Raw genomic sequence first — 26,540 nt, 5'->3', positions numbered from 1 at the left:
ACACGGCGTTCAAAAATCTGTCAAAATTAATTAGTACGACTTTGGTAAGCAATGAAGCCACACCAAAGATGGACATAGGAGTATTATTATGGTGTGTGTATAAGGTAAGACATATTATTTGCCGTTTTGTTTCGCAGTATAATGCAAAATAAACTTTTCTTACCTTCTGGTACCTGCTATCTGTATTCAGGATCTGCATAAATCCTGAAAAATTGCGCTCGTCCGCCTTTGGTCTCGGCATGGACTTCTTATTTTTCTCTATCTTGTTGCTATGGGACATTCATCCTCCGCTGTTGCCATTTCTAATATGAAGTAGTTTAAAGTTCTTACTTATATCTGTCAGTAAACTCGCCATGAAAGCGCTAAAACATACCGGTGTAGTGAGTTTAATTTATCTACCCAAGGAACTTTAGTTATTCGAGCTTTACCGGTCGGACAGTTTTTCACGGGACACATTTCAGGCATTTATTGTTGTTTCCAGAATAGATGTTACTCCGTTATTGATTGAAGTAAAGTCTGAATGTCACAATTGCCATTCACCGGCAGTGCGCCCTATAGTCCGGAAAATACCGTATTATGTTCGTTTCGGAAGAGTTGTTCGATGCAGGTTCCTATTATTATTTATTGTGCAGATGTACCTCATGTCATGGCTTTCTTACTAATGAGGGTTTTTATCTGATGCTTTTTTGTCCTTTTTCCCATCCAGGGTCCTGTATTTTTACTTGAAGATGGCAAATCTGCAATTTCCCTGAATGATGCTTTAATGTGGGCTAAAGTCAACCCTTTCTCCCCACTGGGAACAGGAGTGCGCATCAACCCTTTCTAACACACACACATGCACGCACGCACGCACACACACACACACACACACGCACACACACGCACACACACACACACACACACACACGCACACACACACACACACACACACACGCACGCACGCACACACACACACATACTGGTTATCATTTGGAGTGGGGACCACCCTCTCTTCAGGTAGTGGAAGAATAAAAAAAATTTGATAAAATGGCCACTGCCCAGTTAGCTCATACACGTCTTTAAATCTCTGGATTGTTGAAGTAATGTCCTGATCATTCTTACTGGGGACCCTGGGGAAAAAAAAGAGTTAATATGATTCATGGAGACCAAGTTTTCATTTAAATAATTTAAATTGTATTTTTTAATTTAAAAAGGTTTCTCTTTAGGGGACCTGTTTTTTGTCCCCATACCATCAGAGGTCCCCTAAAGGTGACTGTGTAAACAGAGTGATGTCCCCATTATGTGAGCATTGCCAGAACACATATACACACATACACACATATTCTGGTTATTATTCGGAATGGGGACCAAGTTTTTGATCATGACTTGTGGGGTCCACCCTTTCTACAGGTTGTGGAGGCATAAAAAATAAGGTTAAAATAGCCACTGCCCAGTTAGCTCATACACGTATTTAAATCTCTGGATTGATGAAGTAATGTGCTTATCATACTTACTGGGGACCCTGGGGAAAAAGTTAATATGTTTCACGTGGACCAAATTGAAATAATTTTGCATAATTCACACACGTTTGTACGGGACTACTGAGGACCATTTAAGAAAAAAAAATCTAATTAAATATGACATGATCCTCAGAATCATTTAAAAATGTTTCCTTTTGGGGCACCTGTTTTTTTGGTCCCTATACCGTCAGAAGTCCCCTAAAGGTGTGTAAACAGAGCGATGTCTCCATTAAGTCAGTATTGCCAGAACACACACACACACACACTGCACGTACACACTGCATATACACAGGGCATTGTTGTGAAACACAACGATGAGCAAAATAAAAGTGTTACTACTGGGAAAACACTACTGAGCCAACAAATGTGAAATCCTTTAAAGTATTTGTTAGTATATATAACATTTTTTTGAAAGTTCCTTTTTTTTTTTTTTTTTTTACTTTGCCAGTATCAGAATCACTCTATTGTATTAAAATACTCTGACAGAATGTGAGTCATAGTTTCTTACGTCATAGTAAACAATCGCTTAAAAAGCTGAAATAAAACTATCATTCAATGGCTTATGTTGTGTTTCCTATGAAATCAAGGACAAAGTTATTATCAACAATCACAAAAGACACAACAACACAATAACGTGGCAATCTTCACAGTTATGTTGTGTACGTGCAGTTACTGGAAAAAAAACTAATAAAATGCATTCATTTAAGTCGGGGTCGGCAACCCGCGGCTCTCTTTAGTGACAGCCCTGGTGGCTGCTATTGGGGCTTTTTAAAAAATTTATGAAAATGGAATAGATGGTGTTAAAAAATGTAATTTTAGTTTTAATGTTTCATGGCACAAACCTTTCTAATTGTTAGAAATCCCACTGTTTATATTAAACATGCTTCACTGACAAAAGTATTTGTTTTGTCCTACAAATTTCACGCACCATAGTTTACATGTACAACTTTCTCCGATGTTGCTACAAAAATGTCACTCTTTTTTAGTCTCATTTTGTCCACCAAACGTTTTATGCTGTACGTAAACACACAAAGGTGAGCTTTATTGATGTTATTGACTTGTGTGGAGTGCTAATCAGGCATATTTGGTCAATCCATGACTGCAAGCTAATCGATGCTAACATGCTATTTGTGCATATTGCATCATTATGACTCGTTTGTAGGTATATTTGAGCTCAATTATTTTCCTTTACTTATGTCTTCCGTGTATTTAATTTATATTTGCAAGTCTCATGACACATTATCTATTATATTGGCTGCATTTGTCATAGTTGTTTGTGTGCCATGTTGTTCCAGACCACAGCAAACGTTACCCGGGTTGTAAAGACTAACTTTGACACACACATCTATAACTTTGGCCATCCTAAGCCAGACATTTTGAGGCGTTATCTCACCCTCTGAAAAAGCCTCCGTTTTACTAATCTTACAAAAACTGGTAGAATAAATATTCCATTTCAACATTTCTTTCAACAAAGGCTTGCGTCAGCCTGCGAAACAATGTCATTTTGATTGTTAATAGCTAATATCAACACTTACACCATGTGTTGCCTTCATCATAGGAGTATTTATTGTGAATAACAAAATAATTTACTGTCATATCAAGAAATAACATTAGCATTAATTTACAATAGCAAGACATGAAGTAATACTAAGTTTGACAGCTTCCATACTACAATAAAGACAAAGCAAAACAGGATCAATTTTGCAGGCCAGTAAGTAAAAATGTCTTCTTTGGCACCTGTTGATATTTTGCCCCCCTTGAAAAAAAGGCCACTCCAAAAAAAAGAAGAGGATTAATGTTGTACAAACCCGAAAAACCATAACGTTGGCACATTGTGTAAATGGTAAATAAAAACAAAATACAATGATTTGCATTTTTTTTTCAACTTGTATTCAATTGAATAGACTGCAAAGACAAGATACTTAACGTCCGAACGTTAAGTATCTTGTGGCAAATATTTGCTCATTTTGAATTTGATGCCTACAACGTGTTTCAAAAAAGCCGGCACAAGTGGCAAAAAAGACTGAGAAAGTTGAAGAATACTCATCAAACACTTATTTTGGGAACATCCCACAGGTGAACAGGCTAATTGGGAACAGGTGGGTGCCATGATTGGGTATAAAAGAAGCTTCCATGAAATGTTTATCACAAACAAGGACGGGGCGAGGTTCACCACTTTGTGAAAAAAAGCGTGAGAATATTGTCCCAACAGTTTAAAAACAACATTTCTCAACGAGCTATTGCAAGGACTTGAGGGATTTCACCATCCACGGTCCGTAATATCATCAAAAGGTTCAGAGAATCTGGAGAAATCCCTTCACGTAAGCGATGATATTACGGGCCTTCGATTCCTCAGGCGGTACTGCCATCAAAAAGCGACATCAGTGTGTAAAGGATATCACCAAATGGGCTCAGGAATTCTTCAGAAAACCACTGTCAGTAACTACAGTTCGCCCCTACATCTTTAAGTACAAGTTAAAACTCTACTATGTAATGCGAAACCATTGATCAACAACACCCAGAAATGCCGCAAGGCTCCGCTGCGCCCGCGCTCATCTAAAATAGACTGATGCAAAGTGTTCTGTGGTCGGACAGTGGTTTTTGTAAACTGTGGACGTTGTGTCCTACGGAAAATAAAGGAAAAGAACCATCCGGATTGTTATCGGCGCAAAGTTCAAAAACCAGCATCTGTGATGGTATGGGGGTGCATTAGTGCCCAAAGCATGGGTAACTTACACATCTGTAAAGGCACCATTAATGCTGAAAGGTACATACAGGTTTTGGAACAACATATGCTGCCATCTAAGCACCGTCTTTTTCTTGGACGCCCCTGCTTATTTCAACAAGACAATGCCAAGCCTCATTCAGCACGTGTTACAACAGCGTGGATTCGCAAAAAATAAGGGTGAGGGTACTTTCCTGGCCCACCTGCAGTCCAGACCTGTCTCCCATCGAAAATGTGTGGCGCATTATGAAGAGGAAAATACGACAGCAGAGACCCCGGACTGTTGAACAACTGAAGCTCTACATAAAACAAGAATGGGAAAGAATTCGTCTTTCGAAGCTTCAATAATTAGTTTCCTCAGTTCCCAAACGTTTATTGAGTGTTGTTAAAAGAAAAGGTGATGTAACACAGTGGTGAACATGCCCTTTCCCAACTACTTTGGCACGTGTTGCAGCCATGAAATTCTAAGTTAATTATTATTTGCCAAAAAAATAAATAAAGTTTGACTTTGAACATCAAATATCTTGTAGTGCATTCAATTGAATATGGGTTGAAAAGGATTTGCAAACCATTGTATTCCGTGTATATTTACATCTAGCACAATTTCCCAACTCATGCGGATATGGAGTTTGTAGTTTGATTTTGCCCATTGTTGAAATTCAGTTGAATTTATGGCCTTTTTTCATAGAGCGATACACAGATCGTGATATGTAGTAGTGTGTACTTACTGACTGGTTACTAGGTGTCAGTAACGTACCGTGGACTACACTGAATATGTCCACGTTATTTAAAAAGGTACTTATAAAAGTGAACAAAACAAAGATTTAAAAAAAAAAAAAGCTAATCCACAGTTTATAAGGTCCTCGGCTCTAGTACAGTACCAAGTGGACATTGTTCACCCGCCTTCCCTTACTAAATTTACTGTCATGATCCGTTGCCTGGGTCGTGGCACTTTCTTCCTTCCTCTTGTGTTTAGTCCAAGTGCAGTCAGTCAGTGAATTTAGTTCTCTGTTTGCCATCTTGTGTTCGTCCGATCGTCACGTGTCGTTCCGAAGTTGTTGGAATAAACCTCTTGAACAGCACAACCGTGTTGCTTTGACTCACATATGAACTTGAAGTGCCATCCCATTCCTAACCCATAGGGTTCAATATGACCTCGGTCCACCTTTTGCAACTATTACAGCTTCAACTCTTCTGGGAAGGCTGTCCACAATGTTGCGGAGTGTGTTTACAGGAATTTCCCACCATTCTTTCAAAAGCACACCGATGTTGGTCGAGAAGGCCTGGCTCTCAGTCTCCGTTCTAATTCATCCCAAAGGTGTTCTGTCGGGTTCAGGTCAGGACTCTGTGCAGGCCAGTCGAATTCATCCACACCAGACGCTGTCATCCATGTCTTTATGGACTTTGCTTTGGGCACTGGTGCACAGTCACAAACTGTTCCCACAAGGTTGGTAGCATGGAATTGTCCAAACTGTTTAGGTATCCTGGAGCATTCCAAGCCCAACTCCTGAGAAACAACCCCACACCATAATTCCTTTGCTGACCCCTCTCTGTAAGTGGCCTACCACTTTGTGGCTGAGTTGCTGTTGTTCCCAAACTTCCATTTTCTTGTAATAAAGCCCACAGTTGACTTTTGAATATTTAGGATCGAGGAAATTTCACGACTGGATTTGTTGCACAGGTGGCATCCTATGATAGTTTCACGCTGGAAATCACTGAGAGCGGCCCATTGTTTCACAAATGTTTCTAGAAACAGTCTCCATGCCCAAGTGCTTGATTTTATAAACCTGTGGCCGGGCTTAATGATTAGGACACCTGATTCTGATCATTTGGATGGGTGGCCAAATACTTTTGGCAACATAGTGTAGTTCTATCATTTTCCATTTCCTAGCAATCTCTAACACTTTTTCACTTCCAGTTCTTAATTTTGTGAAGTGAATTATATTTATATAGCACTTTTACATAGTGAAACCCAATAACTAAGTTACATTTAAACCAGTGTGGGTGTGGCACTGGGAGCAGGTGGGTAAAGTATCTTGCCCAAGGACGCAACGGCAGTGACTAGGACGGCGGAAGCAGGGATCAAACCCAGAACCCTCAAGTTACTTGCACTGCCTCTCTACCAACCATGCAATTCTGCCATTGTAAAACTTACTGCGCAAATAAAATTCTACAAATAAATAAATAGTTAAGTAAGTGGTAATTCACATAATGCGATGAATAGGATTATCTCATTTTAAATAAGTTCAATTTTTTTTGTCAACATTCTTCTTCTTTGTACTTTGTAAACACTTTTCAGTTTATAAAACTGAATCATGTTAGTACATACTTTGACTTCTCTACATCGTCCATTTTAATTCCACTTACTGATGTACTGGGATGGGAATGAGCACCTCAAAGTCCGAGTCCGTGGTTTCTCGCCCAGAAAAGGGTGGAGTGCCATCTCCGGGTTGGGGAGGAGACCCTGCCCCAAGTGGAGGAGTTCAAGTACCTAGGAGTCTTGTTCACGAGTGAGGGAAGAGTCTTCAATAATGTGGACGCTGTATCGATTCGTTGTGGTGAAGAAGGAGCTGAGCCGGAAGGCAAAGCTCTCAATTTACCAGTCGATCTACGTTCCCATCTTCACCTATGGTCATTATCTTTGGGTTATGACTGGATGGACAAGATCACGGGTAAAAGCGACCCAAATGAGTTTCCTCCGCCGGGTGGCAGGGCTCTCCCTTAGAGATAGGGTGAGAAGCTCTGCCATCCGGGGGGAACTCAAAGTAAAGCCGCTGCTCCTCCACATGGAGAGGAGCTAGATGAGGTGGTTCGGGCATCTAGTCAGGATGCCACCCAAACGCCTCCCTAGGAAGGTGTTTAGGGGACTTCCAACTGGTAGGAGGCCACGGGGAAGACCCAGGACATGTTAGGAACACTATGTCTCCTGGCTGGCCTGGGAACCCCTCAGGATCTCCCGGGAGGAGCTGGACGAAGTGGCCCGGGAGAGGGAAGTCTGGGTTTCCTTGCTTAGGCTGCTGCCCCCGCGACCTGACCTCGGATAAGCGGAAAAAGATAGATGGATGGATGGATACTGCTGTACTAATGGTTTTAAGTGTTGTACGTGCATACAATTGTCATGTTTTTCTCTTAGGTTATTTTTCTCCCCTTTTACTAGATCATCCACCAATCCATTTTCTACCGCTTATGGGATGGGTCAAATGCAGAGGACACATTTCACCACACCTAGTGTGTGTGTGACTATCATTGATACTTTAATTTTAACTGTAAAAATCTGCTGTACAGTATGTGTTTTTTGGCTCCCTTTTATTCCAGGAACACTGATACCAAAAGTCATAACGTCCGATAGAGTTCTAAAAAAGTTATGACTAGAGTACCTCAAAAAACAGAGTGGAATTTTACAGGTTTTTTTTTTGTACTGAATGGGACACCCAAAAATGTACATGGAAATAAAGAAAGTAGGTTTCACACACAATATTATCCATGAATGATAAAAGACTGAATATTAACATCAAATGAACATCGCTTCTCTTTTTAGTTCTCAGACCAGCTCCTCCATAGTTGTGTGCATCAAGGGTTGGAATTGGTGGTTAGATCACCCAAAAAATATTCCCCTATAGGAGCGGAATTCCTAATAACTAAAGTTCATTGGGTGAATAATGTAAACCCACTACACCGGTATGTTTTAGTGCTTTTATGGCGAGTTTAATGACAGATATAATTTCGAACTTTACACTACTTTATATTAGAAATGGCAACAGCGGAGAATGAATGTCACATAACAAAAGAAGCTTATCGACTACGGCGTCAAGACGGACTACAAAGGCCGAAGCGCGCAATTTTTCAGGACTCATCCAGATCAGCAAGTACCAGAAGGTAAGAAAAGTTGCTTTTGCACAATATTGCAGAACAAAACGCCAGATAATGTCCTACCTTAGACACACACCATAATAATACTATGTTTGATGCGCTGACAATCCTTTAAGTGGTGCGGCTTCACAGCTTACCACAGTCGTACTTGAGTTGAGTTGAGTTTGAGTTTATTTCAAACATGCAAGCATACAACATGATAAACATTTTGATCGATTTTTGAGCGCTGTGTGTAATGTTCCATACTTTCAATGGAACATTTAAAATGTTGGTGTTTACTTGGGACATATTGCCATCATAGTGAAGACTACACTTAACTCTTATGTTTGACTGCCATCTACTGGCCACACTTATCTTTACCATGAATTGATAAAACGTGGACACCGACAAGTTGGAAAACCTTATTCGGGTGTTACCATTTAGTGGTCAATTGTACGGAATTTGTACTGTGCAATATACTAATAAGTTTTAAACAAACAATACTTGAGACATATTGCAATCATAGTACAGTTGACACTTATCTCTTATGTTTGACTGCCATCTACTGGTCACACTTATCTTTAACAAATTGATAAAATGTGGACCCTGACTTAATGTTGGAAAAACTTAGAGGTGTTACCATTTAGTGGTCAATTGTACGGAATATGTACTGTACTGTGCAATCTACTAATAAAAGTTTAAAACAAATACTGGAGACATATTGCAGTTGACACTTATCACTTATGTTTGACTGCCATCTACTGGTCACACTTATCTTTACTACGAATTGATTAACAGGGCAATCTACTAATACAAGTTTCAATCAAACAATACTTGAGACATATTGCAATCTACACTTATCTCTTATGTTTGACTGCCATCTACTGGTCACACTTATCTTTACCATGAATTAACGTGGACCCCGACTTAAACAAGTTTGAAAACTCATTTGGGTGTTACAATTTAGTGGTCAATTATACGGAATATGTACTGTGCAATATACTAACAGGTTTTAAACAATTTTTGAGACATATTGCAATCATAGTGCAGTTGACACTTATCTCTTATGTTTGACTGCCATCTACTGGTCACACTTATCTTTACCATGAATTGATTAAACGTAGACCGGACTTAAACAAGTTTAAAAACTTAGTCGGGTGTTACCATTTAGTGGTCAATTGTACGGAATATGTACTGTACAATCTACAAATAAATGTTTTAAACAATCAATACTTGAGACATATTGCCATCTACACATCTACACTTATCTCCTCTGTTTGACTGCCATCTACAGGTCACACTTATGTTTACTATGAATTAACAGTGCAATTTACTAATACAAGTTTCAATCAAACAATACTTGAGACATATTGCAATCTACACTTATCTCTTATGTTTGACTGCCATATACTGGTCACACTTATCTTTACCATGAATTAACGTGGAGCCCGCCTTAAACAAGTTTGAAACCTAATTTGGGTGTTACCATTTAGTGATCAATTGTATGGAATATGTACTGTGCAATATACTAATAAGTTTTAAACAATACTTGACATTGCAATCATAGTGCAGTTGACACTTATCTCTTATGTTTGACTGCCATCTACCGGTCACATTTGTCTTTAACGAATTGATAAAATGTGGACGCAGACTTAAAGTTGTAAAAACTTATTCGGGTGTTACCATTTAGTGATAGATATAAAGTTCTTTATTAATTCCTTCAGGAGAGTTCCTTCAGGAAAATTAAAAAAGTGGTCAATTGTACGGAATATGTACTGTGCAATTTACGAAAAAAGTTTCAATCCATCAAAAATCAAAAACACCATGTACCATATTAAACAGCTTCGAGGTGGGTAAGCTCAACCAAAACGTATTCCTAGCATTATGCGCACCAGGTTATAAAGGCGCAGTCAAATTTTTTTTTGTGAAAAAAAAAAAAAAAGGATTTTAAGTGCACCATAGTCTGGAAAATACGGTATAGTTTAGGGAAAAAAAACAAAAATTAAAGCTGCAAGCAGCGATGGACGGGACCGAGTATATATGGAAGTGGCTGAGGAGAGGGAAGTCTGGGCTTCCCAGATATAAGTTAGAACAACACACTTTGTATTATATTGTAGTTTTTACCTTCCATAACGTGTCTGACAGATATGTTAGAAAACCCCGATGCTAACCGCCCATTGAAAATACATGGGTATGGCTAGTAGCTACTATTAGCAAACAGATAGACCTACCAACTCGGCGGATAAAAAGTGCAGATGGCCTTAAAACGCCACAACAGTCAGGCACCATATGTACGTAAGTACCCAAAATAAAGACTCGACATACAAAGAAATTCAATCGGAGCAGAAACATATGAAGAAACTGTATTAAAACCTGATGCTAACCACCCTCTGAACATACATGAGTACGGCTAGTAGCTACTATTAGCAAAGAGACTTACAAACTCGGCGTAATATCACACTATCGTCGCAACTCGGCCCTGATGGTCGGCACCTATAAGTTTACAATTAGTTGTAAAATGTTGGGCGGTTGTTTTAACAGTATGCAGGCAAACTACTAAAACATACCGGCTTAGCTAGGGCACCTGGCAGCCATCTTGGTATAGACTATCACAGCCCCTCCCTCACGAATGTTAGTGAGTGCGCACCAGCAGTAGACAGTATGGAGATAAACGTTTAAAAAAAAACATCTTCCTCACTGTGTCTGCACACGGTGGCCATCTTTGAAATGGTTTTCAGCGCAGCGATTCTTTGAAAAGCTGATAAAATCAAAACCATAGCAGTAGTTAGAATTTCAAACTTTTAATCAGAAGGGTTCAATCTCTCCTGTGGTAGTTTGAAGTAGACACGACAAACACGCTCAGGAGATAGTTTGAAAAAAAAAAAAAAAAAAAGTTAACCGGTTTTTACAAAATTTGTTTTGAAGGGAGAATTGCAAACTTCCTGTTGATTTTTGCTGGGGCTTGTCAATATATGAAATGCAGGCCTAAGTGAGAACTACATAGAAGTTTTTGTTTCATGTCTCTACGACATTCCTACTGGAAGCTACAGGCAGTTTTGTCGGTTTTATTACTAGGGGGCGCTGGAGCGCAATTTTTAGTTTTGGGGTTAGGTTTTTTGATTAAATCGCAATTTGCCAGTCCTGATGTGTCCAGTTTGGTGAGCTTTGAAGCATGTTAAGAGGGTCAAATTACAGCTCAAAGAGGCAAAGTTGAGGGTTTTTACAAAACGTTTGTTTTGAAGGGGGAATTGCAAACTTCCAGTTGATTTTTGCTGAAGGATGTCAGTGTATGAAATCTAGGTCTAAGTGAGACCTACATAGGAGGTTTTTGTGTCATGTCCCTACGGACATTTCTACTGGAAGTTACAGGCAGTTTTGTCTGTGTTTTCTTCCTAGGGAGCGCTAGAGCGCCATTTTTAATTTTGGGGTTAGGTTTTTTGATTAAATCACAATTTTCGCCAGTCCTGATGTGTGTGTCCAGTTTGGTGAGTTTTGAAGCATGTTAAGGGGGTCAAATTATAGCTCAAAGCTGCGGAATAATAAAGAATAAAACTCTAGAAATTCAATATGGTCCTCTGTCCCAAAGGGACATTCGGTCCCTAAACACAAGGCAAGAATCTAACGCCAAACGATCTCCAACAATGATCACCATTCCTGATCGGGTCTCTCTGGAACGCCCAAGTTCCGAGGAACCTCAGTGCGGTCTAAGCTATTAGATCCATTTGTTTACATGAACTGTTCTCCGACGTGCACGTCAATCAGTCTGAGAGGTACTTGTTTGACAATTCTTTATTTAAACAGTCACCCAGGATCCCTTCCAAGTGTCTCCAAAACACCCACAGTTCCCTCCCAATACACCTCAACTTTGTGGAAAAAAGGGGTCGTATGCAGCATGTCGATGCATGGGCCCCCGGGGTCTATGTAAACACAAACGATCCATTTTTGGAAAAATACCAGTCAGCTCTTAAATAATAAGTGTGACTAAGAATAACACTGATTTACAGAAGCAACGTGATCAACTGATGTATGGAAACACTGAAAATGGCGTTTTTTTTGGTGTCCATATTTAGCATTATCCTTTCACCAGCATAGTAATAGAGTTGTATTTACATAATTACTCCTTTAGCATCTTAATACATAAATTAATGTTAAACTTAATGGGTTGTAGGGGATTCTGCTCTTCACACCGCCCCTGCTTATTGTCCAAAATGCTGACAATTTGCTTGTCTGTCAGGTCACGGGGCTGCTCGGGTGGAGTCCGTTAGCCAGTACTCAAGCAGACATGGGTTCGTAGGTGTGAAAGTGGATGCCCTTGGCGCACGTGATCTTCATAACTGCGCCGTTTAGACTGGTGTCGGAGATCAGCCTCATCATGCCTTCAGCTACGAATGACGGCCTGGGGGGTACAAGCGAGAGAGCAAGGAATGGAGGAGTTAAGAACAATTTGACAAATAAGAACTTAGAGTTTGTATAAGGAGGAATTGTGTACTGGTCCTGTGGAGCCTCTCAAGTTAAGTTAAAGTACCAATGATTGTCACACTAGGTGTGGTGAAATTTGTCTTGTGCATTTGCCCCAACCCTTTGTTACACCCCCACGGAGGTGAGGGGAGCAGTGGGCAATCATTTTTGGCGATTTAACCCCTAATTCCAACCCTTGATGCAGAGTGCCAAGCAGGGAGGCAACGGTCACATTTTCATAGTCTTCGGTATGACTCGGCCGGGGTTTGAACTCTTGACCTACCAATCCTAGGGCGGACACTAACCACTAGGGCCACAGAGTAGGTCAAACGAACAGAGTTTTTCGGTAAGTAGAATCACAGCTGACCCGGACATTGGAAAGTTCTCGTCGTTTGAGATGTGTTGTATCCCCAATAGCTGCAATCAAGTTAACGATCGCAGGTTGGACACTAACCGCTAGAGCCACGGAGTATGTTAAATGGACAGAGTTTTTCGATAAGTAGAATCACAGCTGACTCTGACATTGGAAAGTTTCCTTGCTGTCTGTGATTTGTTGTCTTAATCCACATGACAATTTAGACATTTGGTGTCTATCTTAAATAGTCATTTCTTGTGCGTTTATTTAAAATTTGCTGGAAAATGAAAAATGCTTTTGAATGCATCCGCAATCATGGCAGAATAAATGTGATAATGTTCAGTCAACTCATTGGTGTTAATTTTCAATCAAGATAAAAAAATATAAAAATCAAATTACAGGACGTTATTTATGTAGTTTGATTGATGTACTAAAACATGGTTTATTATTATTTTTTTTTTACATATGTAGCATCTACATTAGGGGTCTCAAACTCAATTTACCTGGGGGCCACTGGATGAGGCTGGGCCGCAAGAAAAGATTACTTAAAAAAAAAAAAAAAAAAAAAAAAAAAATCACTTTTTAATGAATTCATCTTCTATGAATGGCTTTCCCGCCCTAGCAACATACTTGCCAGCCCTCACGATTTTTCTGGGAGACTCCTGAATTCCAGTGTACCCCCGGACAATCTACCGGTGCAACCATTCTCCCGAATTTGTCCCAATTTTCACCCGGCCGACATTATTAAGGGCTGCTGTGACCGCACTGCCTTTAACGTCCTCTACAACAGTGGTTCTCAACCTTTTTTCAGTGATGTACCCCCTGTGAACATTTTATTCAATTACCCCCTGATCAGAGCAAAGCATTTTGGTTGGAAAAAAAGAGATAAAGAAGTAAAATACAGCACTATGTCATCGGTTCCTGATTTGTTAAATTGTATAACAGTGCAAAATAATGCTCATTTTTAGTGGTCTTGAACTATTTGAAAGAAAAGATAAAACACAAAAAAAAACTTGTTGAAAAAACAAAGTGAAGAAGTGATTCAATTATAAATAAAGATTTCTACACAGTAATCAACTTAAAGTACCCTCTTTGGGGATTGTAATAAAGATCCATCTGGATTCATGAACTTAATTGTAATCATTTCTTCACTAAAATAAATCAATATTTATAGAACATGTCCATAAAAAGTCTGTCAACACTGAATGTTGTATTCTTTCACAGTTTATGAACTTACATTCATATTTCATTAAGGTTTTATTCAATAAACATTTTTAAATGTATTTATGAATTGCTGCTAACTTTTAAAAATGTTTAACAAATCTCACTGGTCCCTTGGCATTCCTTCAAGTACTTCCAGTGGGTAGTACACCTTATAGAAGACTACTATTCATCATCATGCACGCTTTTGCATCTCACAACCAACGTGCTGGCTCTGTAACATGTTGTATGAGACTTGTGCAGAACAACGTTGGTGTCTGCAAGACGTACTTACTCAGCCATACAGGTCACACTGAGGGTGGCCGTATAAACAACTTTAACAAATTGCACCACACTGTTAACCAACATCAAACAAGAATGACCAACACATTTTGGGAGAATTTCCGCACCCTAACACAACTTAAACACAAGAGAACAAATACCTAGAACACCTTGCAGCTGAAACTCTCCCGGGCTGCAATATACAACACCTCAACTGACGCAAGTAGGGAGGGTGGGGGCGTAGCGTGGGTGTGTGTATTGTAGCCCAGATGAGTCATGGCTGCATGGGATTGTGGGTATTTGTTCTGTTGAGTTTATGTTGTATTACAGTGCGGATGTTCTCCTGAAATGTGTTTGTCATTCTTGTTTGATGTGGGTTAACGGTCTGGCACATATTTGTAACAGTGTTAAAGTTTTTTTTTTTACGGCCACCCTTAGTGTGACTTGTGTAGCTGTTGACCAAATATGTCTTGCAACATCAAAAAAGTATTTCACTCAGCCAAAGGTGACAGAATTTGGCTTGCACAATATTTGTACATAATTCAGTGAGTGTTAAGAACAGTGCCGTTCCAGCACTCCATGAGTAGTCTGATTGTGTAAAGATTGGCCTTGATTCTATGGGGACTCCCATGAATATCGAGAATGTTGCATAGTATGACGCTGTCAAGCTCTGTTCATATTGAACTCGCGGGCCACACACGCATTAAATTGTCATATCTAAGCGCGGGCCGCAAAACGTCTCACAGGCCGCAATTGGCCCGCATGTTTGAGACCCCTGATCTACATGAATACAAAGAATTGCTATTGTGACATCTAGTGGACAAATTTAGAACAGAAGTTTCATTCAAAAATTGCGGCTCAATTTATCACACGTTATATAAATGTATATTATTCCAAATCTAATCAGTCTTTTTCCACATTACAATTTATACATTTGGTGGGTTGTGTGTCCGTTTAATAGTAACTTCCTGTACTGTTTTTATTTCAATTTTTTGCTGGAAAACGAAAAATGCTTTTGAACGCATCCGCAATCATGGCAGAATAAATGTGATAATGTTCAGTCAACTCATTGGTGTTAATTTTTAATCCATCAAGAGAATATAAAAATCAAATTACAGGATGTTATGTAGTTTGATGTACTAAAATTGTTTTTTTTTTTTTTTAACATATGTAGCATCTACATAAATACAAAGAATTGCTATTGTGACATCTAGTGGACAAATTAAGAAAAGCGGTTTCTTTCATTCAAAAAATATTTCGGCTCATTTTTATGCTTAGCGAACTCCACCCGCGGGCCGGGTAGAGCCTGTACAATGGCCTGATCCAGCCTTACGTTTGACCCCCGGGGGGAAAACGAACAGTTTAATGCTGCGTTAAACCAACATCCGAACCCCTGTTTTAAAATGCAAAACAAAGACAGGATTTCAAAAATCTACAAGAATGAGGGTTTCGAACCAAAGTACCTTTTGGCTGCTAAACTTTCATACGAATAAAAAGATGGAATTCCCAAAGACAAAACATTCCTTAGACAATATAAACAACTTGACTGAAACCGGAATGTAAACAGAGCAGTCCGAAGTGGTTCCACACCCCTGCCCCAATATTTATCTCAAGAATCGTGTGACTCATTTAACACCGTTGTCATCAATCTAGAGAAGTAGGACTTAGGGGTCCAACTAGTAAACCTTATTTTTTGCAAATATTAGCTCATTTGGAATTATATGCTTGCTACATGTTTCAAACAAGCTGGCACAAGTGGCAAAAAGGACAAAGTTGAGGAATGCTCATCAAACACTTATTTGTAACATCCCACAGGTGAACAGGTTAAGTGGGAACAGGTGAGTGCCAGGATTGGGTATAAAAGCAGCTTCCAGCTCAGTTGTTCATAAAGGATGGGGCGAGGGTCACTACTTTGTCAACAAATGAGTAGTTTAAGAACAACATTTCTCAACAAGCTATCGCAAGGAATTTAAGGATTTCACCATCTACAGTCCGTAACATCAAAAGGTTCAGAGAATCTGGAGAAAATCACTGCACCTAAGTGATATTACAGACCTTGGATCCCTTAGGCGATACTGCATCAAAAAGCGACACCAGTGTGTAAAGGATATCACCACACAGGCTCAAGAACACTTCAGAAAACCACTGTCAGTAACTACAGTTAATCGCTACATCTGTAAGTGCAAGTTAGAACTACAATGCAAAGCGAAAGCCATTTATCAACACCCAGAAATGACACCGGCTTGGCCCCAAGCTCATCTAAGATGGACTGATGCAAAGTGGGAAAGTGTTCTGACGAGTCCACATTTCAAATTGTTTTTGAAAACTGGACGTCGTGTCCTCTGGACCAAAGAAAAGAACCATGCAGATTTTTCTAGGCACAAAGTTCAAGCGGTAGCAACTGGGATGGTATGGGGGTGCATTAGTGCCCAAGGCATGGGTAACTTACACATCTGTGAAGGCACCATTAATGCTGAGAGGTCCATACAGGTTTTTGGAGTAACATATGTTGCCATCCAAGCAACGTTATGGACGCCCCTGCTTATTTCAGCAAGACAATGCCAAGCCACGTGTTCCAACAATGTAGCTTTGTACTAAAAGAGTGAGAGTACTAGACTGGCCTGCCTGTAGTCCAGACCTGTCTCCCATTGAAAATATGCGGTGCATTATGAAGCCTAAAATACCACAACGGAGACGGTTGGACAACTTGAGCTGTACATCAAGCAAGAATGGGAAACAATTCCACCTGAAAAGCTTCAAAAAGGTGTCTCCTGTTCCCAAATCTTTACTGAGCGAAAGGCCATGTAACAGTGGTAAGAATGCCCTTGTGCCAACGTCTTTGCTATTTCCCCCACTTTCATTCCTTTGTTCTGTGTTGAGAATTGTACAATCATGTAAGGGGAGATTTTTTTTGTAAAATCTATCATCTTTCTATATTTTATCTTTTAATGGAAACATTCATGTTTAGAGTACCTGAAAATGAGCTTCCTCTACTTGAAAAACCAGCAGCCGCCTATAGTCTCCAAGAGATATATAAATAACATTTGTTAGAAAACTGAAATTCTTATTAAACAGGCTCCAAGACAGACTTGGGAAAATTGAGGCCTGGGGGCCACATGCCGGACATACCCAAATATTTTGGTCAGGATGTCACCCGAACATCTCCCTAGAGAGGTGTTTAGGGCACGTCCGACCGGTAGAAAGCCACGGGAAAGACCCAGGACACGTTGGGAAGACTGTCACCCGGCTAGCCCGGGAACGCCTTGTGATCCCCCGGGAGGAGCTGGACGAAGTGGCTGGGGAAAGGGAATTCTGGGTTTCCCAGCTTAGGCTGCTGCCCCCACGAACAGACCTTGGATAAGCGGAAGAAGATGGATGGCCCAGATGGGCCTTTTATGCATTGGTTGCTGACTTCGCCGCAGACCAAACCCCCCTCCACAAAGTCACATTCAACAATTGCGACACTTACTGTCAACAGAGTTTCGTTTTTTTTTAATGACTCCTGCTGGTGGTGTGCCTATGGATTTTTTCAACGCAAAAAATGTGCTTTGGCTCAAAAAAAGGTTGAAAAACCGAGTGTGATGTTTGCATGTGTGGTGAAGGACAAACTCACTGTAACACTCCAAACTTATTCATGCTGCGTTTGAAATCGTCCTTGAACTTAACAAACTTCCCCATGTATTCCTCCTGCTCTACGGAGTGCAGCAGAGGGGTGTCGACGAAGGCCGGACACAGCACGTTGATGCGGACGCCGTAGTCGCTATGGGAGGATGCGTCCTGCAAAAAGATGGCAGAAAATTTGTTTATTTTATTGGTTTTGCACCACTCGTTGCATTACGTGTGGTGTCTTACAGCCATGACTCTTGTGAAGCCAATCACGCCGTGTTTGGTGGCAGTGTAGACCGGCTGGTGAGGAGAGTGGAGGAAGGCTGGATTGGAAAGAACCAGAGGAAACATGAGGATCAGTCCACTCTCCAGAAGTTCATTACACAACATTAAAGTGTAGGCAGTCTGATGCTTTAAGACATGGCTGGCTAGCTGGCAGCTAACGTCCAACCGCAGTGTTTTGGCGACTTCTAAATCACTAATGCTTGCCTCCATGGCAACAGTTTCTTACAAGCATCATCCCTGCAGGACGAGGAATAACTTAACATGCTTCACTACATTTTGTAGTAATGTAAACGAACGCCATTGGTGGATCCACACTTAATGTTAGAATAATGGTTACTAAATCGCACAAACTGTTGCTGAATCGCCGCAAAATTGTGCGTAAATAGTCCCAAAATCGTGCGTAAATTGTCGCAACAACTGTGCCTCACCAAATTTTCGCAAAAAACTGTTGCATTTGAGTGCCCGGTGGGAAGCAAAAGCTGTCTTTGAACCTACCAAGAGTAAGGATCGTAAAATTCCACTGTGTAGGGAGCAAGCAACATGAAGGTGTTCTGTTTCTTTCATGTATTATAATCAGAAAGATATTTTCTGACCCAAGGACTATAAAAGTGAAGTTAAAGCGGTACCAGAATCCCCTCCAGACCACCTCTTTTTGTAACTGTTTTACAAACCTCTTTTTACTGTTTTACAAACCCTTTCAGTGAAGTGTTCTGTAACCAAAGGCAACTCTTCCTACGACCCACTTCCCTCTGGAAGCAGCTGTGGACATGTGGTCAGAGAAAATCCAAATAAAAAGGAGTCATACAATCTTTAGCCAGAGTGTGTGTGACACTAAGGTTACGGGTCGACACATTTTCTCCTCAATTGAGCCAAATGGAATTCTGTTTGTTTATTTCTTTGCTTCTTGTCTTGTGTAATAGATGTAAGTGTTTGAACCTGTCAAACAGCCACTGTAATGATACCAAGTACAGGCGTGTATAGTCAATACTACTCTGATTGCATCCATATTTTTTAGCATCACAAAATCTTGTTTTTTTTAAATTGATGTTTATAAACTCAGGAACAGAAGTGTAGCTAGAAACAGAAAGTAAGCAGATAACAGTAAATGAACAAGTAGATTAATAATTTTATACCACTTGTCCTTAATTTTGACAAAATAGGTAGATGAATGACAACATGTTACTGCATATGTCAGCAGACTAAAATAGGAGCCTTTGTTTACTTACTAGTAAAAGACAAAATTGTCCAGTATGTTCAATTTTTTTTTTTAAGGACAAACTTGCAATAAGAAACATATGTTAGTCTTAGTGGAATAATGCAATTTTGTGGTCCCCTTTATTTACCAAGTACCGAAGCATTGTGGTATAGGTACCAAAATATTGGTATGAGAAAAGGTGTCGACATTTAGATGATGTAGGTGTGAGAATAGGAGAAACTGAATTGACATATCTGACTCATTGAGTGCATTGACGACCGTAAAAAGTGACGAGGCAGCACAAATCTTAAAATGACTTTGAAATGAGTAAAAAGAAAAATTTTATATCATGTGCTGTCATCTGTCAGTAAAAATGTTCCCATTTCAGCCTACAAGAAGTCCAATTGCAAATAGAGAAAACATGCTGCAGTAAATTGTATGATTTTTTTTTTAACATGTATATATAATTCTCACACGATTTAACAATTTTTTTACACATAATTTAACATGCTTTTTTACACGTATATATTTTTTTCATGATTTTCACGCATATAATTTTTTTTAAACGATTTTTTTACAAGTATATATAATTTTTTAAACAAATGTACATATAATTTTGACAATTTTTTACACATATTCATATAATTTTTTAAACACGTATATATAATTTCACACTTTAACACCATTTTTTACACAAATTATACACGTGTGTAAATTAACACGTATATATAATTTTAGCACACGATTTTTTACAAGTATATATAATTTTTTTTATGCGTATATATAATTTACACAATTTTTTTAACACGTACATTAACAATTTTGTACACACATTTTACACATGTATAATTTAACATGCATATACTTAATGATTTTTTACACATTTTAAAGTAAATATAATTTAACAATTTACACGTATATACAATTTGTTTTTACACAATTTAGCACACCTACATTTCATTTTAATGTGATTTTTTGCACGTATATATATAATCTTAATTTTTTTAAACGATATTTTTACACGTATATGTAATTTTTTTTAACACAATTGTTTAACATGTACAGTATATATGATCACACACACACCTTTTGTGAACAACAAGTATGTGCTCCAATCACTATGACAAAAAAAAATGAATTGCAGAACTTATCGGAAACTCAACGCAGCCATGACATTATGTTTTTACAAGTGTATGTAAACTTTTGACCATGACTGTGCACATACAAACTGATGTTTTAAGTAAACATTAACATGCCCATTTTTTTAACACGAAGCTAATCTGATCATATGAAACAAAAACATTACTTCTTTATTGGTAGTAAAAAGTAGGAAGCAGAGTCCAAAAATGTTTGGGTGTCTGTGACTGCACTAATTACTGCTGCAATGTTATTGAAATGTTATGTAATAATTCAGCTGTGAATTTCCACAACGAGTAACTTCCTTGCGTATGAATGTCATCTCTGTAGTATCTGATCTGAAGTTGACAAAAATAAAAAGGTTAAACCAGAAGACTTAACGTTGGCGCAATGTGGTGCCGGAGCACCTGGGCTAGTGAGTCATGCTGCAGAGAGACATGGCAGGCCCGTTAAGATGATTATTTATCTGCAGTCTGTTTTGCAAGGCTTGTCTTGTTACGCCGCATCAGTGTCACACTTGAAGTCAGCATGATGGCGCTGCTGCACATCTGCTTCGCAGCTGCTCCGGCTTTTTTTATGCATCGGCATGTTTGGTTTACATCTTTACTAATTAATGGTCCGACTGAAGAGAGGGAGCCAAATGGGGTCACAAAGCCGTCATGGTCATTTTTTTTTCCCTATGGAAGGCCTCAATTTCTGCTTCCATTGTGTTTTATTAGTCTGTCAACTTCAATTTAAGCTTCTTCCATGTTATCTTCATTCTTAGATTAGGGCAACTGTTCTAAGAACCAAAAACAATTACACAACGTAACGTAATAAATGGTACTAATATTCTAGGTCAAGGGTACCCAAATCATCAAGTTAAAACAAAAATATATGTAATTTAAATTTTACATAATGTCATAGCTGTCTTTCTGACATGGACTTGTTTCTTCAGCAGACTTTGGGAAGGCCATTCAAAAAACCTTAATTCTAGCCTGATTTAGCCATTCCTTTATCACTTTTGACGTGTGATTTTGGGTCATTGTCCTGTTGGAACACCCAACTACGCCCAAGACCCAACCTGTGGGCTGATGATTTTAGGTTGTCCTGAAGAATTTGGATGTAATCCTCTTTTCATTGCCCCATTTACTCTGTAAAGCACCAGTTCCATTGGCAGCAAAACTGGCGCAGAACATAATACTGCCACCACCATGCTTGACGGTAGGCCTGGTGTTCCTGGGATTAAAAGGCCTCACCTGTTCTCCAAACATATTGCTGGGTATTGTGGCCAAAAAGCTTCATTTATTTCATCCGACCACAGACGGTCTTATCTTTGTCCATAGTAAATTCATAAAAGAACCAAACCATGAATGTTTAAACTACAAGTGTGTGCTCCAATCACTCAAAAAAAAAAACAAAAAAAAAAAGTTGTAGAAATTGGAAACTCAAGACAGCCATGACATGATGTTTACAAATGTATACGCTTGACCACAATGTACAAAAACAACTATTTTAGTCAACTGTTGTCGAAAGTTTCTGTTCAGCAGTTCTCTCAAACAGCCGGCATCATATCACCTTATTAAAGTTCCTTCTTTGGGAACACTCAAGTTTCTATTTTATCATATAACTTAAACACTGACCTATTTCAGCTTCCTATGACTGTACTTTGTTGGATTGGTGAATTGGTTTCAAACGTCAATACGTTGGATTGGTGAAAGTCACGTGACTGCCAGGCTCCGTTCAATTGGTGAAATAGTCAAACGTCACTACTTATGTTGGATTGGTGAAAAAGTCATGTGACTGTACTTACCGGAAGCAGGCTCGCTGACAAAACAAGTCTTTGCAAGCCTTCGACAGATAAGTAATTGCGATCTACTTAAATGTAACGATCTGAATGAAACTCAACGTAACGTTTCATGATTCCTGAGCGCGGTCACTGCTGCTGACTCCTCCCCTCACCTCCCAGGTGATGAAGTGGATGGGTCAAATGCAGAGGGCAATTAAACCACACCTAGTGTGAGTGATACTTTAACTTATACTACAATATTTAAGTAAAATGTACATTGCATTAAAACTTCTGACAAGTACAATTTATGAGCTTTCGGTGAGTTACGTCACGTCTGGAAAAGTCTGCTGCGAAAAAGCTAAGTACTATCTTTGTGTGCTTCTAATTGTTTCAGCTTTATTTATTCATTCTCAAAACATATTTAGTCGTCTTATCAAACTTACAAAGCACCCACTCTGTCTCGCCGCCTCTCTCTTAGCTAGCTCGCTGCTAAGCTAACAAAGCTCAGCAAGTCACGGTCCAAAGCAACCCCGCTCCAAAGGCGTCTGCAAGAACTCGACATGGTGAGTATGGCTCCCTGCTCTTCATGGATAGGTTAGCCCTATTAGAGGACCGTGTCCGCCAATTTAAAAAAAAAAAAAAAAAAAAAAAAAAAAAAAAAAAAAAAAAAAAAAAAAAAAGAGTCATTTTATACGCCGTGAAAACATTTGCTAGCATTAGCTCTAGCGAGCCGACTAGTCCATTTTGTAGCAGACCTAAGCGGCCTCCAAGCCATGGTTAAACGGTTGAGACTCAGATTTTCAGCTAGTCCTACACTTATGTCTACCGGACACCACACCTTAGTCATAGGGGACTACATACAGCGCACAATCACGGAAGACTTCCAGACATGGTGTGTTGACAGAAAAGGGAGAACGTACGCATTTTGGCTTAAAAACTAACAAAGGTGAAGTTATAACACATGGCTAACTAGTTAGCTAGAGGCTAACGGCCATCCGCAGTGTATTAGCTACTTCTAAATTGCGGTGACAAAGTTTCTTACAAGTATCATCCCTGCAAGATGAAGAATAGCTAAACATGTTTTACTACACACTGGAGGATACAACAGCTCACTGCTAACAGAAGCTAATAAGTATCCAACAACAGAATAAGGGATTATTACATTTTGACAGAAGTGTAGATTGAACATGTTAAAACAAATAACCAGATATTAACCATAAACAAATGAGTAGATCAATCAATTTTTACAGATTGTGCCTCATAATTTTGAGGAAATAGAATGATAAATGACACGTTACTGCATATGTTAGCAGATTAATTAGGAGCCTTTGTTTGCTTACGTGCTACTACTGGACAAGTTGTCTAGTATGTTCACTATTTTATTCAAGGCCAAAATTGTTCTTCGATTGCAGTAGGAAATGTTTAATTTACAGTAAGATTTTGTTAATATAAAGCTAATGCCATTTTGTCAGCCACTTTATTTAAAAAATTATCAAAATACATGTTGGTAGTGGTACTTGTTGAAAAATAAACAAGTGATTAAATTATAAAGATTTCTACACAGAACTAATCAATTTAAAGTGCCCTCTTTGGGGATTGTAATAGTGATCCATCTGGATTCATTAACTTAATTCTAAACATTTCTTCACAAAAAGGAATCTTTATCAATATTTATGGAACATGTCCACAAAAAAATCTAACAGTCGACACTGAATATTGCATTTCTTTCCACACTTTATGAACTTATTCATATTTTGTAGAAGTACTATTCAATAAATTTATAAAGGATTTTTGAATTGTTGCTATTTTTAATATATATCTATATCTATATCTATCTCTATCTCTCTCTATATATATATATATATATATATATATATATTTTTTTTTTTTAAATCTCACATACCCCTTGGCATACCTTCAAGTACCCCCATTTGAGAGCCACTGCTCTATTGTAAGCTGTAATTAGGTTGGATATGATTGAAATCAAGAGTAAGATTACTAGTACAGTGTTAACATTTGAGTGGGGCCCTGGGTCCCTCAGTAATGGAAAAGTTGGGCCCCAAGGTAAAAAAGAATCCCTACAATATTCACATGCAGAGTATGTATAAGAGTGTGTAACTTACCTGCCATTGAAGATACATTGATTATTGTGCCTCCTTCCTTTCCGTGCTCTTTACTCATGTGTTCCAGAGCTAAGTAAGTTCCATTTATTACGGAGGTCTGTAAGGTAAGTGACAATGTTGTCATTGGTAACATTTGCCACAACATACAAATGCAGCTGCAAAAAAAAAAAAAATAAGGTGTGAAATGTTGAATAACCTGCTTGTAAGGCGTTGAAAAGTTAATCCTAGTACGATTGTGTCTGCCTGGCAGACATTGAAACATGGTGTACATATTAAAATGGTACTTTGGCTTTTCAAGTGCCACCACTCAAGTTTTTTGGGGTACGAGCGGTCTCTTGACCAATTGTTTCGCTTTAGGTTAAGAGTCTTCAGCATTTTCCAGGCCAAGAACCCCCAGGTTGATGGAGTTTGCACTTCTCAGAGGTGTTAAAGATGCAAATAATGATCAACCCTGATCAAATCATAAGGCACATGCTGAATGCCCATCCATCCATTTTCTACCGCTTATTCCCTTTCGGTGTCGCGGGGGGCGCTGGCGCCTATCTCAGCTACAATCGGGCGGAAGGCAGGGTACACCCTGGACAAGTTGCCACCTCATCGCAGGGCCAACACAGATAGACAACATTCACACATTAGGGCCAATTTAGTGTTGCCAATTAACCTATCCCCAGGTGCATGTTTGGGGGCTTCACAGTGGCAGAGGGATTAGTGCGTCTGCCTCACAATACGAAGTTCCTGCAGTCCTGGGTTCAAATCCAGGCTCGGGATCTTTCTGTGTGGAGTTTGCATGTTCTCCCCGTGAATGCGTGGGTTCCCTCCGGGTACTCCGGCTTCCTCCCACTTCCAAAAACATGCATGCTGAATGGTTCATATTTAAATTTCCGTATAGTGGGAATTCTGATGATCAGCATAATCATGAAGGCAGAAGCGCAAAATGGATTGCGCGCCTTATTTTTCTCACTTAAGACAGTCCTTTAGTACAGTGTTTTTCAACCGCTGTGCCGTGGCACAGTAGTGTGCCGTGAGACAGTCTGGTGTGCCGTGAGATATTACTGGTTTCCAAAAAATATGTTTAACCCAAATAAGTGAAATTATATAATCTGCAAATGTGTTTGTGTCAGTGCTGTCAAGCACTCGCCAGAGTAACTGTAATACTCACATATTGGTAGGTGACAGCAGGTAGCTAATTGCTTTGTAGATGTCGGAAACGGCATCCAGGTAAAAAGGTGTCTAATGCTTAAACCAAAAAAATGTGAGTGCTGCTAATAAGGCATTGAAGCTTAGGGGAGGCTATGCAGAACAAAACTAAACTGGCTACAAAGTAAATAAAACAGAATACTGGACGACAGCAAAGACAGCGTCCACAATGTACATCCAAACATTACATGTCAATCAACAATGTCCCTACAAAGAAGGATAAAAAACAACTGAAATAGACTTGATTGCTAAAACAAAGTAGATGCGGGAAATATCGCTCAAAAAAGGGAGACATGAAACTGCTACAGGAAAATACCAAAAAGAGAAAAATCCACCAAAAGGGGAGCACAAGACATGAACTAACACTACACACAGGAAAACAGCAGGTAACTAATATTAAGTCAGGGGGTGATGTGACAGTACACCTACTATGAGACAAGAGCTATACTGATGCATGCTTTGTTATGTTTTAAAGTAATTTCCAACAATGACTGTCAACTGAGTTTTGTTTTTTTTAATGATTTCTGCTGGTGGTGTGCCTCCGGATTTTCTCAACGCCAAAAAATGTGCATTGGCTCAAAAAAGGTTGAAAAACACTGCTTTAGTAAATCATCTTTGCGTGTGATATCTACATGTAAAACCTTTGGTAGATCATGAGAATGTTTAGTCTATTTAAAAAGGGACAATGCACAGAAACATTCAGCTCAGATCTGTACCAGTTTATAGCGAAATAGCTTATTTCCATCTGCAGTCTCTGGCTACCAAATTAAAAAGGATACAAAAATCATACCATATCATGTAATTAAATTAAGAAGTCAAAATGCCATTTCATGGACATATACAATAAACCACATTTCATTT

At 39.1% G+C, this 26,540-nt stretch overlaps 2 protein-coding genes across 2 annotated transcripts in view; one reads left to right on the top strand and one right to left on the bottom strand.

Moving 5' to 3' along the window:
- The window catches only part of wdr17 (WD repeat domain 17), a 105,348-nt gene extending 103,288 nt beyond the window's left edge, over window positions 1-2,060 (top strand). The window contains exon 32 of the mRNA XM_061907280.1: window positions 707-2,060. Within this exon, the coding sequence (XP_061763264.1) occupies window positions 707-826 (120 nt within the window). The 3' untranslated portion in view covers window positions 827-2,060. The remainder of the gene's footprint in view (window positions 1-706) is intronic.
- Window positions 2,061-11,847: 9,787 nt separating this feature from the next.
- hpgd (15-hydroxyprostaglandin dehydrogenase) overlaps window positions 11,848-26,540 on the bottom strand; it is a 28,416-nt gene continuing 13,723 nt past the window's right edge. The window contains exons 4-7 of the mRNA XM_061907279.1: window positions 24,483-24,579; window positions 18,221-18,297; window positions 17,982-18,145; window positions 11,848-12,469 (exon numbers count right to left, since the gene is read on the bottom strand). Coding sequence (XP_061763263.1) covers window positions 12,346-12,469; window positions 17,982-18,145; window positions 18,221-18,297; window positions 24,483-24,579 — 462 coding nt within the window. The 3' untranslated portion in view covers window positions 11,848-12,345. The remainder of the gene's footprint in view (window positions 12,470-17,981; window positions 18,146-18,220; window positions 18,298-24,482; window positions 24,580-26,540) is intronic.

Source organism: Nerophis ophidion, linkage group LG01, assembly GCF_033978795.1.
Source record: "Nerophis ophidion isolate RoL-2023_Sa linkage group LG01, RoL_Noph_v1.0, whole genome shotgun sequence".
Lineage (NCBI taxonomy): Eukaryota > Metazoa > Chordata > Actinopteri > Syngnathiformes > Syngnathidae > Nerophis > Nerophis ophidion.
Note: the sequence above shows the minus strand (reverse complement) of the source record. Positions and strands in the feature narration are given on the sequence as shown.